Here is a 16,765-nt window from a genome sequence, read left to right on the forward strand (position 1 = left end):
ATTGCAATCAAGGTTACGTACAATATAAAAGAAAAATAATATTTAGGGTTATATTATTATTATTATTATTATTACTATCCAGGCTACAACCCTAGTTGGAAAAGCAAGATGGTATAAGCCCAGGGGCTCCAACAGGGAAAAATAGCCCAGTGAGGAAAGGAAATAAGTAAATAAATAAATGAAGAGAACAAATTAATAATAAATCCTTCTAAAATAAGTAACAACGTCAAAACAGATATGTCATATATAAACTATTAACAACAACAAAAACAAATATGTCATAAATAAACTATAAAAAGACTCATGTCCGCCTGGTCAACAAAAAAGCATTTGCTCCAACTTTGAACTTTTGAAGTTCTACTGATTCAACCACCCGATTAGGAAGATCATTCCACAACTTGGTCACAGCTGGAATAAAACTTCTAGAGTACTGCGTAGTATTGAGCCTCGTGATGGAGAAGGCCTGGCTATTAGAATTAACTGTCTGCCTAGTATTACGAACAGGATAGAATTGTCCTGGGAGATCTGAATGTAAAGGATGGTCAGAGTTATGAAAAATCTTATGCAACATGCATAATGAACTAATTGAACGACGGTGCCAGAGATTAATATCTAGATCAGAAATAAGAGATTTAATAGACTGTAAGTTTCTGTCCAACAAATTAAGATGAGAATCAGCAGCTGAACACCAGACAGGAGAACAATACTCAAAACAAGGTAGAATGAAAGAATTAAAACACTTCTTCAGAATAGATTGATCACCAAAAATCTTGAAAAACTTTCTCAATAAGCCTATTTTTTGTGCAACTGAAGAAGACACAGACCTTATATGTTTCTCAAAAGTAAATTTACTGTCGAGAATCACACCTAAAATTTTGAAAGAGTCATACATATTTACAAAAAACATTATCAATACTGAGATCCGGATGTTGAGGAGCCACCGTCCTTGACCTACTTACAATCATACTTTGAGTTTTGTTAGGATTCAACTTCATACCCCCATAATTTGCTCCATGCACTAATTCTAGCTAAATCTCTATTAAGGGATTCACCAACCCCAGATCTACATTCAGGGGATGGAATTCATGCAAAGAGAGTAGCATCATCTGCATATGCAACAAGCTTGTTTTCTAGGCCAAACCACATGTCATGTGTATATAATATGAAAAGTAATGGGCCAAGAACACTACCCTGTGGAACACCGGATATCATATTCCTATAATCACTATGGTGCCCATCAACAACAACTCTTTGAGATCTATTACTTAAAAAATTAATAATAATGCTAAGAAACGACCCGCCCACTCCCAACTGTTTCGGTTTGAAAACAAGGGCCTCATGATTAACACGGTCAAAGGCAGCACTAAAATCAAGGCCAATCATACGAACTTTCCGACCACAATCAAGGGATTTCTGTACAGCATTGGAGATTGTAAGAAGGGCATCACATGCTCCAAGGCCTTTACGAAAACCAAATTGCAAACTAGGGAGTAGATGATTACCTTCAGCAAACCTATTAAGACGTTTTGCCAGAAGACGTTCAAAAACTTCAGATAATATGGGAGTTATGGAAATTGGGCGGTAATCAGTGGGACTTGAGCTACCACGAACACATTTACATAGAGGAGTAACATTACCAATTCTCCAACAAGTGCTAAAAGCTCTTCTTCTTGCTAACTTGCGCAAAATAACAGATAACTTTGGAGTTAAGAAATCTGCTGTCTTTATAAAAAACAAAGGAAAAATACCATTTGGGTCTACAACTCCATAAGCATCAAGGTCCACCAACAGAGCTTTAATTTCACGAGATCGAAAAGCTAAACTAGTTAGTTTAGCCTCAGGAAAACAGGAATGAGGAAGTTCAAGTTTTTCATTACTCTGTTTACTATTAAAAACATCAGCCAAAAGGGTTACCTTTTCCCTTGGACAGTGAGTGACTAAGCCATCTGGTTTAAGTAAAGGAGGAACTGTTGCATCTACAACAAAGAGTTCCGATTTAAGGGTAGATCATCATTTATATTCCTGAGTTGTACCAGAAAAAGGTCTCTTTTATGGTTATATTTTACTCCCTTTCAGTTGAGGCATAAACTCTCTGAGCAAAAGCTCGAAACTGAGTATAGTTGTTCCAGGTCAAATCTGATCTGTTATCCTCCCAAAGATGATAGGCCTCCTGCTTCTCCAATTAGGCACGTCTAAAATCATCATTGAACCATGGTTTGTCCTTCACTCGATATCTTAGCACACGAGAAGGGATACGCCTATCAATTATGTTGACTAGATTTTCATTCAAAGGGACAACAGGATCTACACTATTATATAACTGTGACCAATTCAAGCACAAAAGATCATGCAAAATCCCATTCCAGTCTGCTTGGGATTTCATATAAATTTTACAAGAATATGATATATCAGGGACAGGCTGCTCAGTCTTCACTACTAATGAAATCAAGGCATGATCAGATGTCCCGACTGGAGAACCAACCTTACTAGTTAAAACGCCAGGGGAGTCAGTGTATACGAGGTCCAAGCAATTACCAGACCAGTGAGTAGCTTCATTTATGATTTGCTCACAGCTTGATTCAGAGGCAAAGTCTAAAGCTCTTAAGCCATGGGTTTTTTCTATATTCATGAATCTTTGTATATACATATGCATTTATTTCAGTATATGAATATATGTCTGTAAATGAAGAAATATGAGGAATTTTATATATATACATATATATATATATATATATATATGTATATATATACATATATATATATATATATTTGCATATATATACACACACATATCTATATATATATGTATATATATGTATATATATATATATATATATATACCTATATATATATATATATATATATATAAATATATATATATATATATATATATACTTATAAAGATATATATACATATGTAAATCTTCCTAATTTTTAAGTGGTAACTACCAAATCATCCTCATATAGCAACTGCCACAACTCTTCATTCATGATTTGTTCACTGAACTCATTCATGCTCAAATAAAAATGGGCCTAATGGTGACCCCTGGTATAATTCAACATTAGCTTCAAAGAATTATGGTTCCAAAGCAGCTTTTACTATAAAGATGGCATCCACAGTCCCTCTCACTTCATGAATATATTCTGCTGTTTATCAACCTATACAATCTCCCTCAATTCCTCATCTAGTGCCCTCTCAAAAGCCTTCAAGCACTGTTATTTTAGTTTAATTTGTAAACAAAATCATTAGTATCTTTCCTAACAGGAGGTTAACCATGTTCCAAAGTGCTATTATAGGATTTAATACGTCTATTAAAACATTATTCCCGACTGTGTGTATTTTTGAGCTAAAAAACTATTTAAACAAATTGTAAATAACTCAATTGCGAATACAATGTATGTAAAATAAAAAAAATATTTATATAAATATAGGTTATAAATTGTAAGATTGTAAATGCGTATTTCATAATAAAAAATAAAAAATAAAGTTCAATTCCTCAGTAGTTATCACATTCCATGACTGAACCTTTCTGCTTTAATATGAATATCTTGAGTATCCTCATAGTCTTTATATATGATTTCCTCTTCCTATACAGCTCTCAATAACTCCAGCATTCTCTCATCTACCTTTATATCCAGTAACGTCACGAGTTTAATTTGAAAATTTGATGAACCTGGAGCTTTACAATTTTTCATTTTACTCAATTTCCACTTCACTTCTGTATTCCGTATATGCATCACTTGTCCCTCCATTATTTGTGCATTTCTTAGTTCCTCTCTCTCCTTTTCACCATTCAATACTTGCTTAAAAAACTCTCTTTATATCCCGCTAATGGTTGTATATTTATGCAATGAATATTCATCTTCATCTTTCACGACTCACAGTTGCCACAAATTCTGTCTTTGCCTTTTCATCAAGTCTGAAAAGATACATTTTTTACCTATCATTTTTCCTTGCCTTTTAAATAGTTGAAGTAAACCATAGGCAATGATTGCGCGATCATAATGTGACTCAACAATCTCCAGTACAAGAAGGAAGCAAATTCATATTTCAATAACTCATACGACTTTTGAGAAAAACAATAAAAATCTTTGCTATTTACTTTAAGGCTGATTCACTCCTTGAATAAATTGGAAATTTTCAATAGTTATCAATGGTTAATTGCTAATATTCGTGACTTGAAGTTTTTACTATGATCATCATCATCATCATCATCCTTATCATCATCATCATCTCCTCCAACACCTATTGACGCAAAGGGCGTCAGTTGTATTTCGCTAGCCGTCTCTATCTTGAGCTTTCAATTGAATACTTCTGAATTCATCATCTCCCAATTCACACTTCATAGTTCTTTGCCATGTAGGGCTTGGTCTTCTAACTCTTTTAGTACCTTTTGGAGCCCAACTGAACGATTGGTGAACTAATCTCTCTTGGGGAAGGCGAAAAGCATGGCCAAACCATCTCCATCTACCCCTCATCATGATCTCTTCCACAAATGGCACTCGAGTAATCTCTCTTATAGTTTCTTTTCTAATCCTGGCCTGCCTTTTAACTCCTAATATCCTTCTGATGGCTTAGTTTTCAAATTTACCAAATCTATTGGAGATAGTTTCATTGTCATACCATGACTCATGTCCATAGAATAACATCGATCTCACTAAACTGATATATAGTCTTATTTTTATACGCAGTATCAGGCGATTTGATTTCCTAACCTTGGCAGATTTGCTTTTTTCAATCTTTCACTAGCCTCTAATTCTAAAGACCAAGTATTGTAGATCATAGTTCCTAAATACTTAAATGAATCCACCTCATTAATCCTTTCTCCTTCCAATATTTCATCTTCTATTGCATACTCCGTTCTCATCATCGCTGTCTTTCTTCTATTTATCTTCAGCCCAAGATAAATAGTACTTGTATGATTATCTGTATGTTTATGATAATTGCAATCAAGGTTACGTACAATATAAAAGAAAAATAATATTTAGGGTTATATTATTATTATTATTATTATTACTATCCAGGCTACAACCCTAGTTGGAAAAGCAAGATGGTATAAGCCCAGGGGCTCCAACAGGGAAAAATAGCCCAGTGAGGAAAGGAAATAAGTAAATAAATAAATGAAGAGAACAAATTAATAATAAATCCTTCTAAAATAAGTAACAACGTCAAAACAGATATGTCATATATAAACTATTAACAACAACAAAAACAAATATGTCATAAATAAACTATAAAAAGACTCATGTCCGCCTGGTCAACAAAAAAGCATTTGCTCCAACTTTGAACTTTTGAAGTTCTACTGATTCAACCACCCGATTAGGAAGATCATTCCACAACTTGGTCACAGCTGGAATAAAACTTCTAGAGTACTGCGTAGTATTGAGCCTCGTGATGGAGAAGGCCTGGCTATTAGAATTAACTGTCTGCCTAGTATTACGAACAGGATAGAATTGTCCTGGGAGATCTGAATGTAAAGGATGGTCAGAGTTATGAAAAATCTTATGCAACATGCATAATGAACTAATTGAACGACGGTGCCAGAGATTAATATCTAGATCAGAAATAAGAGATTTAATAGACCGTAAGTTTCTGTCCAACAAATTAAGATGAGAATCAGCAGCTGAACACCAGACAGGAGAACAATACTCAAAACAAGGTAGAATGAAAGAATTAAAACACTTCTTCCGAATAGATTGATCACCAAAAATCTTGAAAAACTTTCTCAATAAGCCTATTTTTTGTGCAACTGAAGAAGACACAGACCTTATATGTTTCTCAAAAGTAAATTTGCTGTCGAGAATCACACCTAAAATTTTGAAAGAGTCATACATATTTACAAAAAACATTATCAATACTGAGATCCGGATGTTGAGGAGCCACCGTCCTTGACCTACTTACAATCATACTTTGAGTTTTGTTAGGATTCAACTTCATACCCACATAATTTGCTCCATGCACTAATTCTAGCTAAATCTCTATTAAGGGATTCACCAACCCCAGATCTACATTCAGGGGATGGAATTCATGCAAAGAGAGTAGCAGCATCTGCATATGCAAAAAGCTTGTTTTCTAGGCCAAACCACATGTCATGTGTATATAATATGAAAAGTAATGGGCCAAGAACACTACCCTGTGGAACACCGGATATCATATTCCTATAATCACTATGGTGCCCATCAACAACAACTCTTTGAGATCTATTACTTAAAAAATTAATAATAATGCTAAGAAACGACCCGCCCACTCCCAACTGTTTCGGTTTGAAAACAAGGGACTCGTGATTAACACGGTCAAAGGCAGCACTAAAATCAAGGCCAATCATACGAACTTTCCGACCACAATCAAGGGATTTCTGTACAGCATTGGAGATTGTAAGAAGGGCATCACATGCTCCAAGGCCTTTACAAAAACCAAATTGCAAACTAGGGAGTAGATGATTACCTTCAGCAAACCTATTAAGACGTTTTGCCAGAAGACGTTCAAAAACTTCAGATAATATGGGAGTTATGGAAATTGGGCGGTAATCAGTGGGACTTGAGCTACCACGAACACATTTACATAGAGGAGTAACATTACCAATTCTCCAACAAGTGCTAAAAGCTCTTCTTCTTGCTAACTTGCGCAAAATAACAGATAACTTTGGAGTTAAGAAATCTGCTGTCTTTATAAAAAACAAAGGAAAAATACCATTTGGGTCTACACCTCCATAAGCATCAAGGTCCACCAACAGAGCTTTAATTTCACGAGATCGAAAAGCTAAACTAGTTAGTTTAGCCTCAGGAAAACAGGAATGAGGAAGTTCAAGTTTTTCATTACTCTGCTTACTATTAAAAACATCAGCCAAAAGGGTTACCTTTTCCCTTGGACAGTGAGTGACTGAGTTATCTGGTTTAAGTAAGGAGGAACTGTTGCATCGACACCAAAGAGTTCAGATTTAAGGGTAGACCACCATTTATGTTCCTGAGTTGTACCAGAAAGTGTTTCTTTTATGGTTAAATTGTACTCCTTTTCAGTTGAGGCATAAACTCTCTGAGCAAAAGCTCGAAACTGAGTATAGTTGTTCCAAGTCAAATCTGATCTGTTATCCTCCCAAAGATGATAGGCCTCCTGCTTCTCCAATTAAGCACGTCTAAAATCATCATTGAACCATGGTTTGTCCTTCACTCGATATCTTAGCACACGAGAAGGGATACGCCTATCAATTATGTTGACTAGATTTTCATTCAAAGGGACAACAGGATCTACACTATTATATAACTGTGACCAATTCAAGCACAAAAGATCATGCAAAATCCCATTCCAGTCTGCTTGGGATTTCATATAAATTTTACAAGAATATGATATATCAGGGACAGGCTGCTCAGTCTTCACTACTAATGAAATCAAGGCATGATCAGATGTCCCGACTGGAGAACCAACCTTACTAGTTAAAACGCCAGGGGAGTCAGTGTATACGAGGTCCAAGCAATTACCAGACCTGTGAGTAGCTTCATTTATGATTTGCTCACAGCTTGATTCAGAGGCAAAGTCTAAAGCTCTTAAGCCATGGCGATCGGTAGGAGAGATAGAACTTAACCACTCCCTATGGTGAGCATTAAAATCATCAACAAAGACAAAAGAAGCCTTTCTATCATCTTCTTGTATCTTAGCCATAATGATAAGAAGACAATCGAAGATAGAATCATCCATGTCTGGATTCCGGTAGATCGAACACAAATAAAAGTTGTTATGCCTGCCATAAACTTTTATTACCTGAATCTCATGACATCCACATTGATAGCAGGACTTATGAGAAGCAGGGTACTCGGTCCTAATTTACACCGCCATCCCCCTGGCCCTAGGGATGGCATCACGTTTCAACATTATTGGCTTCTTAAAACCAGTTATAAGGAGCTCAGATGAGTGCCTCATATTAGAAACCAAAGTTTCTGAGCACAAAAGAATATCATACTATCTGGACGCAACTGTAAGGTCTTGGATATTTGCATGAAGACCACGAATATTGCAATACAGAAGACGACATTGACGAAATCTAGGATGCACTGGTCCCGGATTTCGCTCAATGTCTCCAGACAGCATAAGAATTAATAGAAATTAAAAAGAGACATCATACTTAAAAACTAGATTAACAAGAATTATAACAAAAACAATACGTACAGAATTATAAACAAAGTGATTGATGATACCCATAGACTATAGTAAAAAGTCGGAAAAACTGGTCAACATGGAGGAGCCGATACACCATGCAAGGCTAAATACCCTCCAGGAGAGCCACTTCAACTGAAGGGAGGACAGTAAGGAAGGTTTTGAGAAGAAAAAGAATCAGAAAAAGGAAAAGACAACCTGTTGATAACCCACCAGGCATCCATGGCCCTTCAATTAAGCCTGCCCAACACACCATTTCAAAAAAACAAGAGGAAGAAAAAAAATAAGATAGAATAGTGTGCCTGAGTGTACCCTCAAGCAAGAGAACTCCAACCCAAGACAGTGGAAGACCGTGGTACAGAGGCTATGGCACTACCCAAGACTAAAGAACAGTGGTTTAATTTTGGAGTGTCCTTCTCCTAGAAGAGCTGCTTACCACAGCTAAAGAGTCTCTTCTACCCTTACCAAGAGGAAAGTACACTGAACAAATTGCAGTACAGTAATTAACCCCTTGGGTGAAGAAGTGTTAAGTGTCTCATTGTTGTCAGGTGTATGAGGAAAGACGAGAATATTTAAAGAATAGGCCAAACTATTTTGTGTAAGTGTAGGCAAAGAAAAAATAATCCGTGACCACAGAGAGGGATCCAATGCATTACTGTCTGGCCAGTCAAAGGATCCAATACCTCTCTAGTGGTAGTATCTCAACGGGTGGCTGGTGCCCTGGCCAACCTACTACATGATATACTGTACATCCTCAAATATATATGACAAATTCGTAGATAATTTGTATTTTTCCTAACTATACAAACCTTAGCTATTTACATAGGGTAATCACTTCGGCGTAGCTGAATGACGAGCCATAAGAATTTTAAAGAGGGTTTACTACCCCACCGCTAGTTAGTGGAGGGGGGGGGGTAGGGAGGGGTAGCTTGCAACCCCCCCCCCCCCCTCCCCCCTCACACACACTAGTGAGTGCATCACTTTGCTTAGAGGTAGGACTTATCCCGGGGGACAAGGCTGGCGGGCACATATGTGTAAATAGCTAAGGTTTGTATAGTTAGGGAAAATACAAATCATCTACAAATTTTTCATTTGTTCCATAACTGAAATACAAACTACCCTATTTACATAGGGTGACTCAACCCTTATCAAGGGCGGTAAGTCCCTGCCATACTGGCTTCGGCTTTGCCCGGGGACTCCATATTCGAGTGTTTACGTACTCAGAAAATAAAGAGTCCCCGCTCCTCGCTAGCATGCTGTGAAACTGCTGCCACCTACGTAAGCTGTGTGTGAAGGTGAGAAGTGACTTGTCCTAGGAAATTGACCTGGAGTTCTTCAGATGGAAATCTAGGCTAAGACTCTCCCAATACCACCTCGTCAGGGTATGGGGACATGACAGTATTACACTTAATACTAGGAACACAAGGAAGCATGGTTTACCTGCAGTGGTTTGTCCTTAAGAGTTATAAAACCTTCACATATATGACCTTACCTGAGAAACTAAATTAGTGGTCCACCATTGTTTCAATTGAGTGTAGTGAAAGATGAGAGACCATTAAAACCATATAATCATAATAAAAATTATATTAAAAATATGTAAATATATATTTTATTTTGCTTTGAAAATATAAATTAAAATGCAGCATCATCTCCAGCGATTTAAGAAAATAAATAGAAGATTAAACAAAATAGGAAAACAATATCAATGATTTGAAATATATTATTATTATTATTATTATTATTATTATTATTATTATTAATATTATTATTACCTGCTAAGCCACAACCCTAGTTGGAAAAGCAGGATGCTATAAGCCTAGGGGGGCCTAAAGGGAAAACAGCAAAGTGAGGAAAGGAAACAAGGAAAAATAAAATATCTTATGAACAGCAACATCATCTAAATAAATATTAAATAGATTAAATATAAAGAGTTGTTGATGCAAGTGATATAAAAAAACCTCCCTCCTCAAGATATATAAACAGTAAAAGAAAGCCACAGAGATTTCGTTCCCACAGATCGATTGGCATCAGTGGTGCAGAAGAGTTTTTCAAATGACAAGGTGGGACTCGAGTGATGATGAGTGTATCATTAACATGATAAACTTTATTATACTATAAGGATATATTTATTTAAATGTTGATGTGGGTCGGAGCGAATTGTAACTTATTGCGCATCTGGAATATCTTTTGTCTTACCCATATCTAAATGTCGCACGGTTAGCAGGCGAACTACCGAAAAATTTGCTAACCACTTTGGTACTGCCTATCGTGTCGACTGGTGGTGGCAAGTGTTATTTTTGTGGATGTAGACGCAAGAATGAAGTCGGTGACAGGTAAGGCCGGCAGGTGATGGGATATTTGTGTTTGGCAATCTCGTACTGGGGTTCAAGGCCTGTGATAGTGAGGCCATTGAAGTGAGTGCAATACAGTGTATTATGGATGTTATATGATATTTCATTTGGAATTGCCCTTTTTGGTAATTGGATTCTAAGTATATATACAGTAATGTTTAATGGTATGAGTACATTTAATTTGATGCCGAGTGTTTTAGTGGCTACAGTACCGTAGTTTAAAGTGGTATTTATTTACATTGCTATAAAAATAGTTATTGTTAAAAATATACATACCAATATGGATTGTTCATGTAAATTACTAGAAGGGTTGTATTAAGGACATATATTATTTTTTTTTTTTATGATTAAATCGGGAAAATTAGGGAACATTCAAAATTTGTATAGCTGGTTGGATTGTATTATTTTTTATTACATGGAATATGTATTTCAAGTTGAAACTTATCGTTGCTAATAAAAACTGTTACAACTTATGGTCCATCCTTGAACATCCCAGTACATTTCAACTTCAACCGCCATGGGTGTGCAAGAGGAACTCGTCGCCCTGAAGAGGAAAAGGGCAATCAGCAAAGGGAAATTCACCAGGAAGGTAACTATGTGCAATGAAGGAATCAATCGAGGTGATGATTTATTAGTGTTAACGAAGAACTATGAGGAAATAGTTGAAGCCTTTAAATGCTTAGAGTATCAAAATGATGAATAGATACAATTTATATGTGAAAACGAGGATAAGCTAGGCCATAGTAATTTAGGAGAAGAAGCCCAACAATATATTCTAGATAGTGAAAGATTAAAATGTGAAGTAAGTGCAAAAATATTCAAAGGTGTCCAGGGTGTGAAGGCAACAGATAAATCGAAGGTTAAAGTAAAGAAATTTGAGCCACCAATGTTCGAAGGTAATTTAAGAAACTATCCAACTTTTAAGGAAGATTATGAGAATTTAGTTAAGAGTCTAGGTGGAGAAGCACATCAAGCAGTGAAGGGCTCAGAGGGTAATTATGATGAAATGATTCAACGTTTGGATGATAAATTTGTGAATTCCAGAAAGATTGTAGACTTAGTGGTTGGTGAGCTTAGATCTCTAAACAAAATTTACGATAATGATACCAAAGGATTTATTAAAATGGTCGATCAGGTTGAGCAATGTTGGCTTGATTTAAAAAAGGTAAATCTCTCTGTTGAACTTAATAGTGCAAACGTTGTCAGCCATATAGGAAAGGTTTTACCTTCACTTCAAAAGAGAGAATGGGTAATTAAAGCAGATGAGGTATCAGTAACTAGCAATCTGTTTCCAGAGTTGTTGAAGTTCTTACAGCAGGAGAGAAAAATTTTGGAATATATGAATTCTAATGTTAGGAGTAGCGGTTGTGATGATAAGGCAACAGTCCATCATGTTGACAGTACAGTTGTGAATGAATCGGAATTGATAAAATTGGTGAAAAAAAATGGGGAAGAACAAGGTATAAAAAATAAGGAATTTGAATCTTGTATTGTTAACTTGACAGAAATGGTTAAAGGTATTAAACCTAAGGCAGAGAGTAAGGGGATAGGATGCCTGTTACACAATTCAATTGGTCATGATATAACAGAATGTTATAAATTTAATGGTTGTGGTAGCAAAGAAAGATTTGAGATTATAAAGGGTAATGGAATATGTTTTAGGTGTCTAAGGGGATATCATACTGCTTGTAGCTGCAATGTTGGTACATTGTGTGATGTCATCATTTAAGGTAAAGGTCCATGCAATCGTAATCATCATCCACTGTTACATTCCGATAGAGTAGAAAATAGTATTCACAAAGCGATATCAGAAAAGGGATTTGCAGTGTTATTGAATATCAGTATGGTGAATAGTAAGAATATGCCTGTTAGTGTATTGCGGGATCCAGGAGCGGATATTTCATTTATAACAAATAGGATGGCTAAGAAATTGGGTTTAAGTGGAAAGCATATAAATATATCCATGATCAAGGTGGGCAATGCGGTTGAATATCACTCAAGCAACGAATATTGTGTACCACTAATTGATAAATTTGGTAAGGTTTGGAATGTGAATGCTGTTGGAATTAATGAAATAACAGCCAAAATCAAGAAAGTAGACTTATCCAGGGTATCTGAACTTTTTGAGGGAATATCAAACTTAGAGCTGAATCACCCACATGGGGAAATTGATATGCTTATTGGTGCTGATTATTGTGAAATATTGCCAAGGTTGTTGAAACAAATAAGGGTCTCCAGTTGCTAGAAAATCAGTTTGGGTTCAGCATACGTGGTAGACACGATGAAATTACTAATCAAGTTAATACTAGTAATCATGTGTTTGTGAGAATTCATAAACTTTCAAGTTCAGTAAATTTGAATGAAATCAATATTGAGCCAACAGGAAATCTAAAGGATCAGTTAGATAAATTCTTTGCCATAGAAGAAATGGGAACAAGGTGTAATCCACAATGTATCAAATGTATGTGCAGAGGTTGTCCTGGACTCAATTATGTAAGTTTGAAAGAAGAAAAGGAAATGAAATTGATTGAGGAAGGATTAACGTATGATGAGAAACAGAAATGCTGGTTTGTAAGGTATCCTTTAGTAAGAGATCCAAATCAATTGAAAAATAACATAAAGGTAGCAAATGCCAGGTTAAGAACAACAGAGAATAGATTAATGCAACTTGGGAATGAGTATGCAATGAAATATCAGAAAGAGATTGAAGATATGGTTAGAAGGGGAGTAGCTAGGAAATTAACTAATAAGGAGATTCAAGAGTACAACGGCCCAATTCACTATATTTATCATCATGAGGTGTTGAAGCCAGAATCTAGTTCAACCCCAGTGCGCATTGTCTTCAATTCTTCAGCATCTTATATGGGACAGAGGTTAAACGATTTTTGGGCTAAGGGGCCTGATATTTTGAACAGTTTGGTGGGAGTGTTGTGTAGATTTAGGCAAGATAATATAGCCATAGTGGGTGACATAGCAAAGATGTACCATACTGTAAAACTCAGCACACTAGATGAACATACACATAGATTTGTATGGAGGGACTTGGATGATAGTAGGCCACCTGATCAGTATGTTCTTACCACAGTAACATTTGGAGATAGGCCCAGTGGTACTATAGCTATGGTAGCTTTGAGACACATAGTAGAACAATTCGGTAAGGAATCCCCGGATGTGCAAGATATGATTCTTAATAACACATATGTAGATGATATACTGTATTCTACTGATACCATTGAGAATGCAATCAAATTGATACAGGATACTGAAAGGGTATTGTCACAGGGAAGTTTCAGAATAAAGCACTGGATAGTCAGCGGGCATTATGAAAACTGCAATATAAGAATAATAGAATTTGTTAGTGAGAAAATCTTAGGTTTAAAATGGAATCCTGTAGATGACTATTTTTCCTTTGCCATAAGACTCAACTTTACACCAAGAATAAGAAAGGTTAGGAGTGGTCCAAATTTAGATATAAGTGAATTTGATTATAAATTTCCAGAAATATTAACACGCAGAAAGATATTGAGTGAAATTGCATCGTTGTATGATCCATTAGGGTTGGTTATACCAGTATTACTCAAAGGTAAGATCTTGATGAGATCCATGATTTCCAAAGGAAACTCGAATGGTGGTGGAATCAAGTGGGATGATCCACTTGATGATTCCATGATGAACGAATGGAAAGCGTTTTTCAAAGAATTGTATGGACTGGAGTCATTAACTTTTAGAAGACCCTTAAAGCCATCTAATGCTTTTGGTAAGCCGAACCTAGTAATATTTTCTGGTGGTAGCACGCAAGCATATGGGGCTTGTGCATATGTGAGGTGGCAAATCAGTGATAGTAAGTTTGAATCAAGTCTGATAATGGCGAAAAATAAGATTGCACCAGTGAAACAAATGTCTATTCCTCGTCTGGAATTATGTGGTGCTCTCATAGCTGCTAGGATGAGATAACTCATAGTAAAGGATTTTTCATGGGAGTTTGAGTCGGTTTATCACATAGTTGACTCGACAATTGTAAGATCACAAATTCAAAAGGAGTCCCATGGATTCAACACATTTGTTGCTGTACGCATTGCAGAGATACAAATAAAAACTGATTCAAGAGAATGGTGGTGGGTTGATTCGATTCAAAATGTTGCTGATATGACCTCTAAACTGTGTAGTCCAGAAAAAAATGGTGAAAATTCTGCCTGGCAAAATGGACCAAAATTCCTAACATTACCAATTTCAAAATGGCCTATCAAACAAGATTGTGAAATTGAACTAAATGATATAGTAGGTGTTGTCATGGCTGTTGCTAAAGTAAGTCAGAACCATGTTATACATATGGTTGATGTTAATAGATTTAGTGATTATTACAAACTACTAAGAGTTACATGCAGGGTAATGAATGTTTTCAAATGCAGATCCTTTAAGGGTATGCTGAGGGAACCAACAGTTCAAGGAATTATTAAAGCAGAACTAATGTGGGTTAGAGAGATGCAAAGGGACATGACTGATTGGAAAGTTAGGTTCAGAAGATTAGGACTTTCAATTAAGAATGGAGTCATAGTAGTAGGAAAAAGAATTTCTAAGTGGCTAAAGGAAAATTGGAATAGAGAAGACTATATGTTGCTACCAGCAAACCATCCAGTTACTAGATTGTATATATCATATGTACATGGGGTTGACCATGCAGGCATAGAGACTACTCTGGCAAAGTTACAAAGAAAATTCTGGATTCCAGGGGCCAGAAAAATAATAAAGGCAATAAAAAATCAATGTGTGACATGTAGGAAGTTAACAAAGAAGTTAGAAGACCAATGCATGGGTCAAATGAGGATAGAAAGAATGAAACCTGCTCCACCTTTCTATTACACAGCTATAGATTTGTTTGGACCCTTAACAATAAGAGACACGGTTAAAAGGAGAACTCATGGTAAAGCCTTTGGTGTTATATTTAACTGTTTAGTTACTAGAGCGGTTCACTTAGATTTGGCTGAAGAATACAGTACTGATGATTTTCTGACCACATTTCAAAGGTTTATTGGTATTAGAGGAGCTCCTAAAGTTATATATTCAGATAAGGGAACTCAGTTGATATCAGCAAGCAAGAAAATAGAAAACATTGGAGAAAAGGAAGGGGTAACTTGGATCTTTAATATGCCTAGTGATGCACCTTGGTATAATGGGGCAAGTGAAGCCCTGATCAAATCTGTCAAAAGCTGTCTTTTTATTAGTGTGGGAGATTCTGTATTGAATTTTGGAGAGTTACAAACTGCTTTGTTTGGTATTGCTAATCTGATGAATGAAAGACCAATTGGAACAAAACCTGGATTTAGTTTAGAGTTGGGGGGATACCTCTGTCCCAATGATCTGTTGCTTGGTGGGTCCACTTGCTTTTGTCCAAGTGGGATGTACGATATTAGTGGGGATCACAAAAGGAGATTAAAGTTTATACAAAGTATAATAGAATCCTTCTGGAAAAAGTGGCACCGAGACTATTTTCCTTCATTGTTAATCAGGCAGAAATGGCATACAACAAGGAGGAATGTAAGAGTTGCAGATGTGGTACTTGTGCAAGATAGTAATGTTGTAAGGGGGGCATGGCAACTAGCACAGGTGATTAGAGCTGATCCAGGACAAGATGGCGTTGTCCGTGATGTTGATTTAAGGTATAAGATTATAAAGCATGGGAAGGGATATGATGGTGGAGTGGATAAGATTATGTGTAGATCAGTACACAGGTTGGTGGTGTTATTACCAATAGAAGAACAATGTATTCATACGTAGTTGACCCTTTTGGATAGGGTATCGGTAATTTGTCAGTAATGGTGGGGAAGTGTATCATTAACATGATAAACTTTATTATACTATAAGGATATATTTATTTAAATGTTGATGTGGGTTGGAGCGAATTGTAACTTATTGCGCATCTGGAATATCTTTTGTCTTACCCATATCTAAATGTCGCACGGTTAGCAGGCGAACTACCGAAAAATTTGCTAACCACTTTGGTACTGCCTTTCGTGTCGACTGGTGGTGGCAAGTGTTATTTTTGTGGATGTAGACGCAAGAATGAAGTCGGTGACAGGTAAGGCCGGCAGGTGATGGGATATTTGTGTTTGGCAATCTCGTACTGGGGTTCAAGGCCTGTGATAGTGAGGCCATTGAAGTGAGTGCAATACAGTGTATTATGGATGTTATATGATATTTCATTTGGAATTGCCCTTTTTGGTAATTGGATTCTAAGTATATATACAGTAATGTTTAATGGTATGAG

At 36.2% G+C, this 16,765-nt stretch overlaps 1 protein-coding gene across 1 annotated transcript; it reads left to right on the forward strand.

Annotated features, from left to right (window-relative positions):
• Positions 1-15,333: 15,333 nt before the first annotated feature.
• LOC137652803 (uncharacterized) lies at positions 15,334-16,275 on the forward strand. The gene has a single exon (XM_068386209.1). The coding sequence runs from the start codon at positions 15,334-15,336 to the stop codon at positions 16,273-16,275; it is 942 nt and encodes a 313-aa protein (XP_068242310.1).
• Positions 16,276-16,765: the final 490 nt, after the last annotated feature.

This window comes from Palaemon carinicauda, chromosome 14, assembly GCF_036898095.1.
Source record: "Palaemon carinicauda isolate YSFRI2023 chromosome 14, ASM3689809v2, whole genome shotgun sequence".
In the NCBI taxonomy this organism is placed as follows: Eukaryota; Metazoa; Arthropoda; class Malacostraca; order Decapoda; family Palaemonidae; genus Palaemon; species Palaemon carinicauda.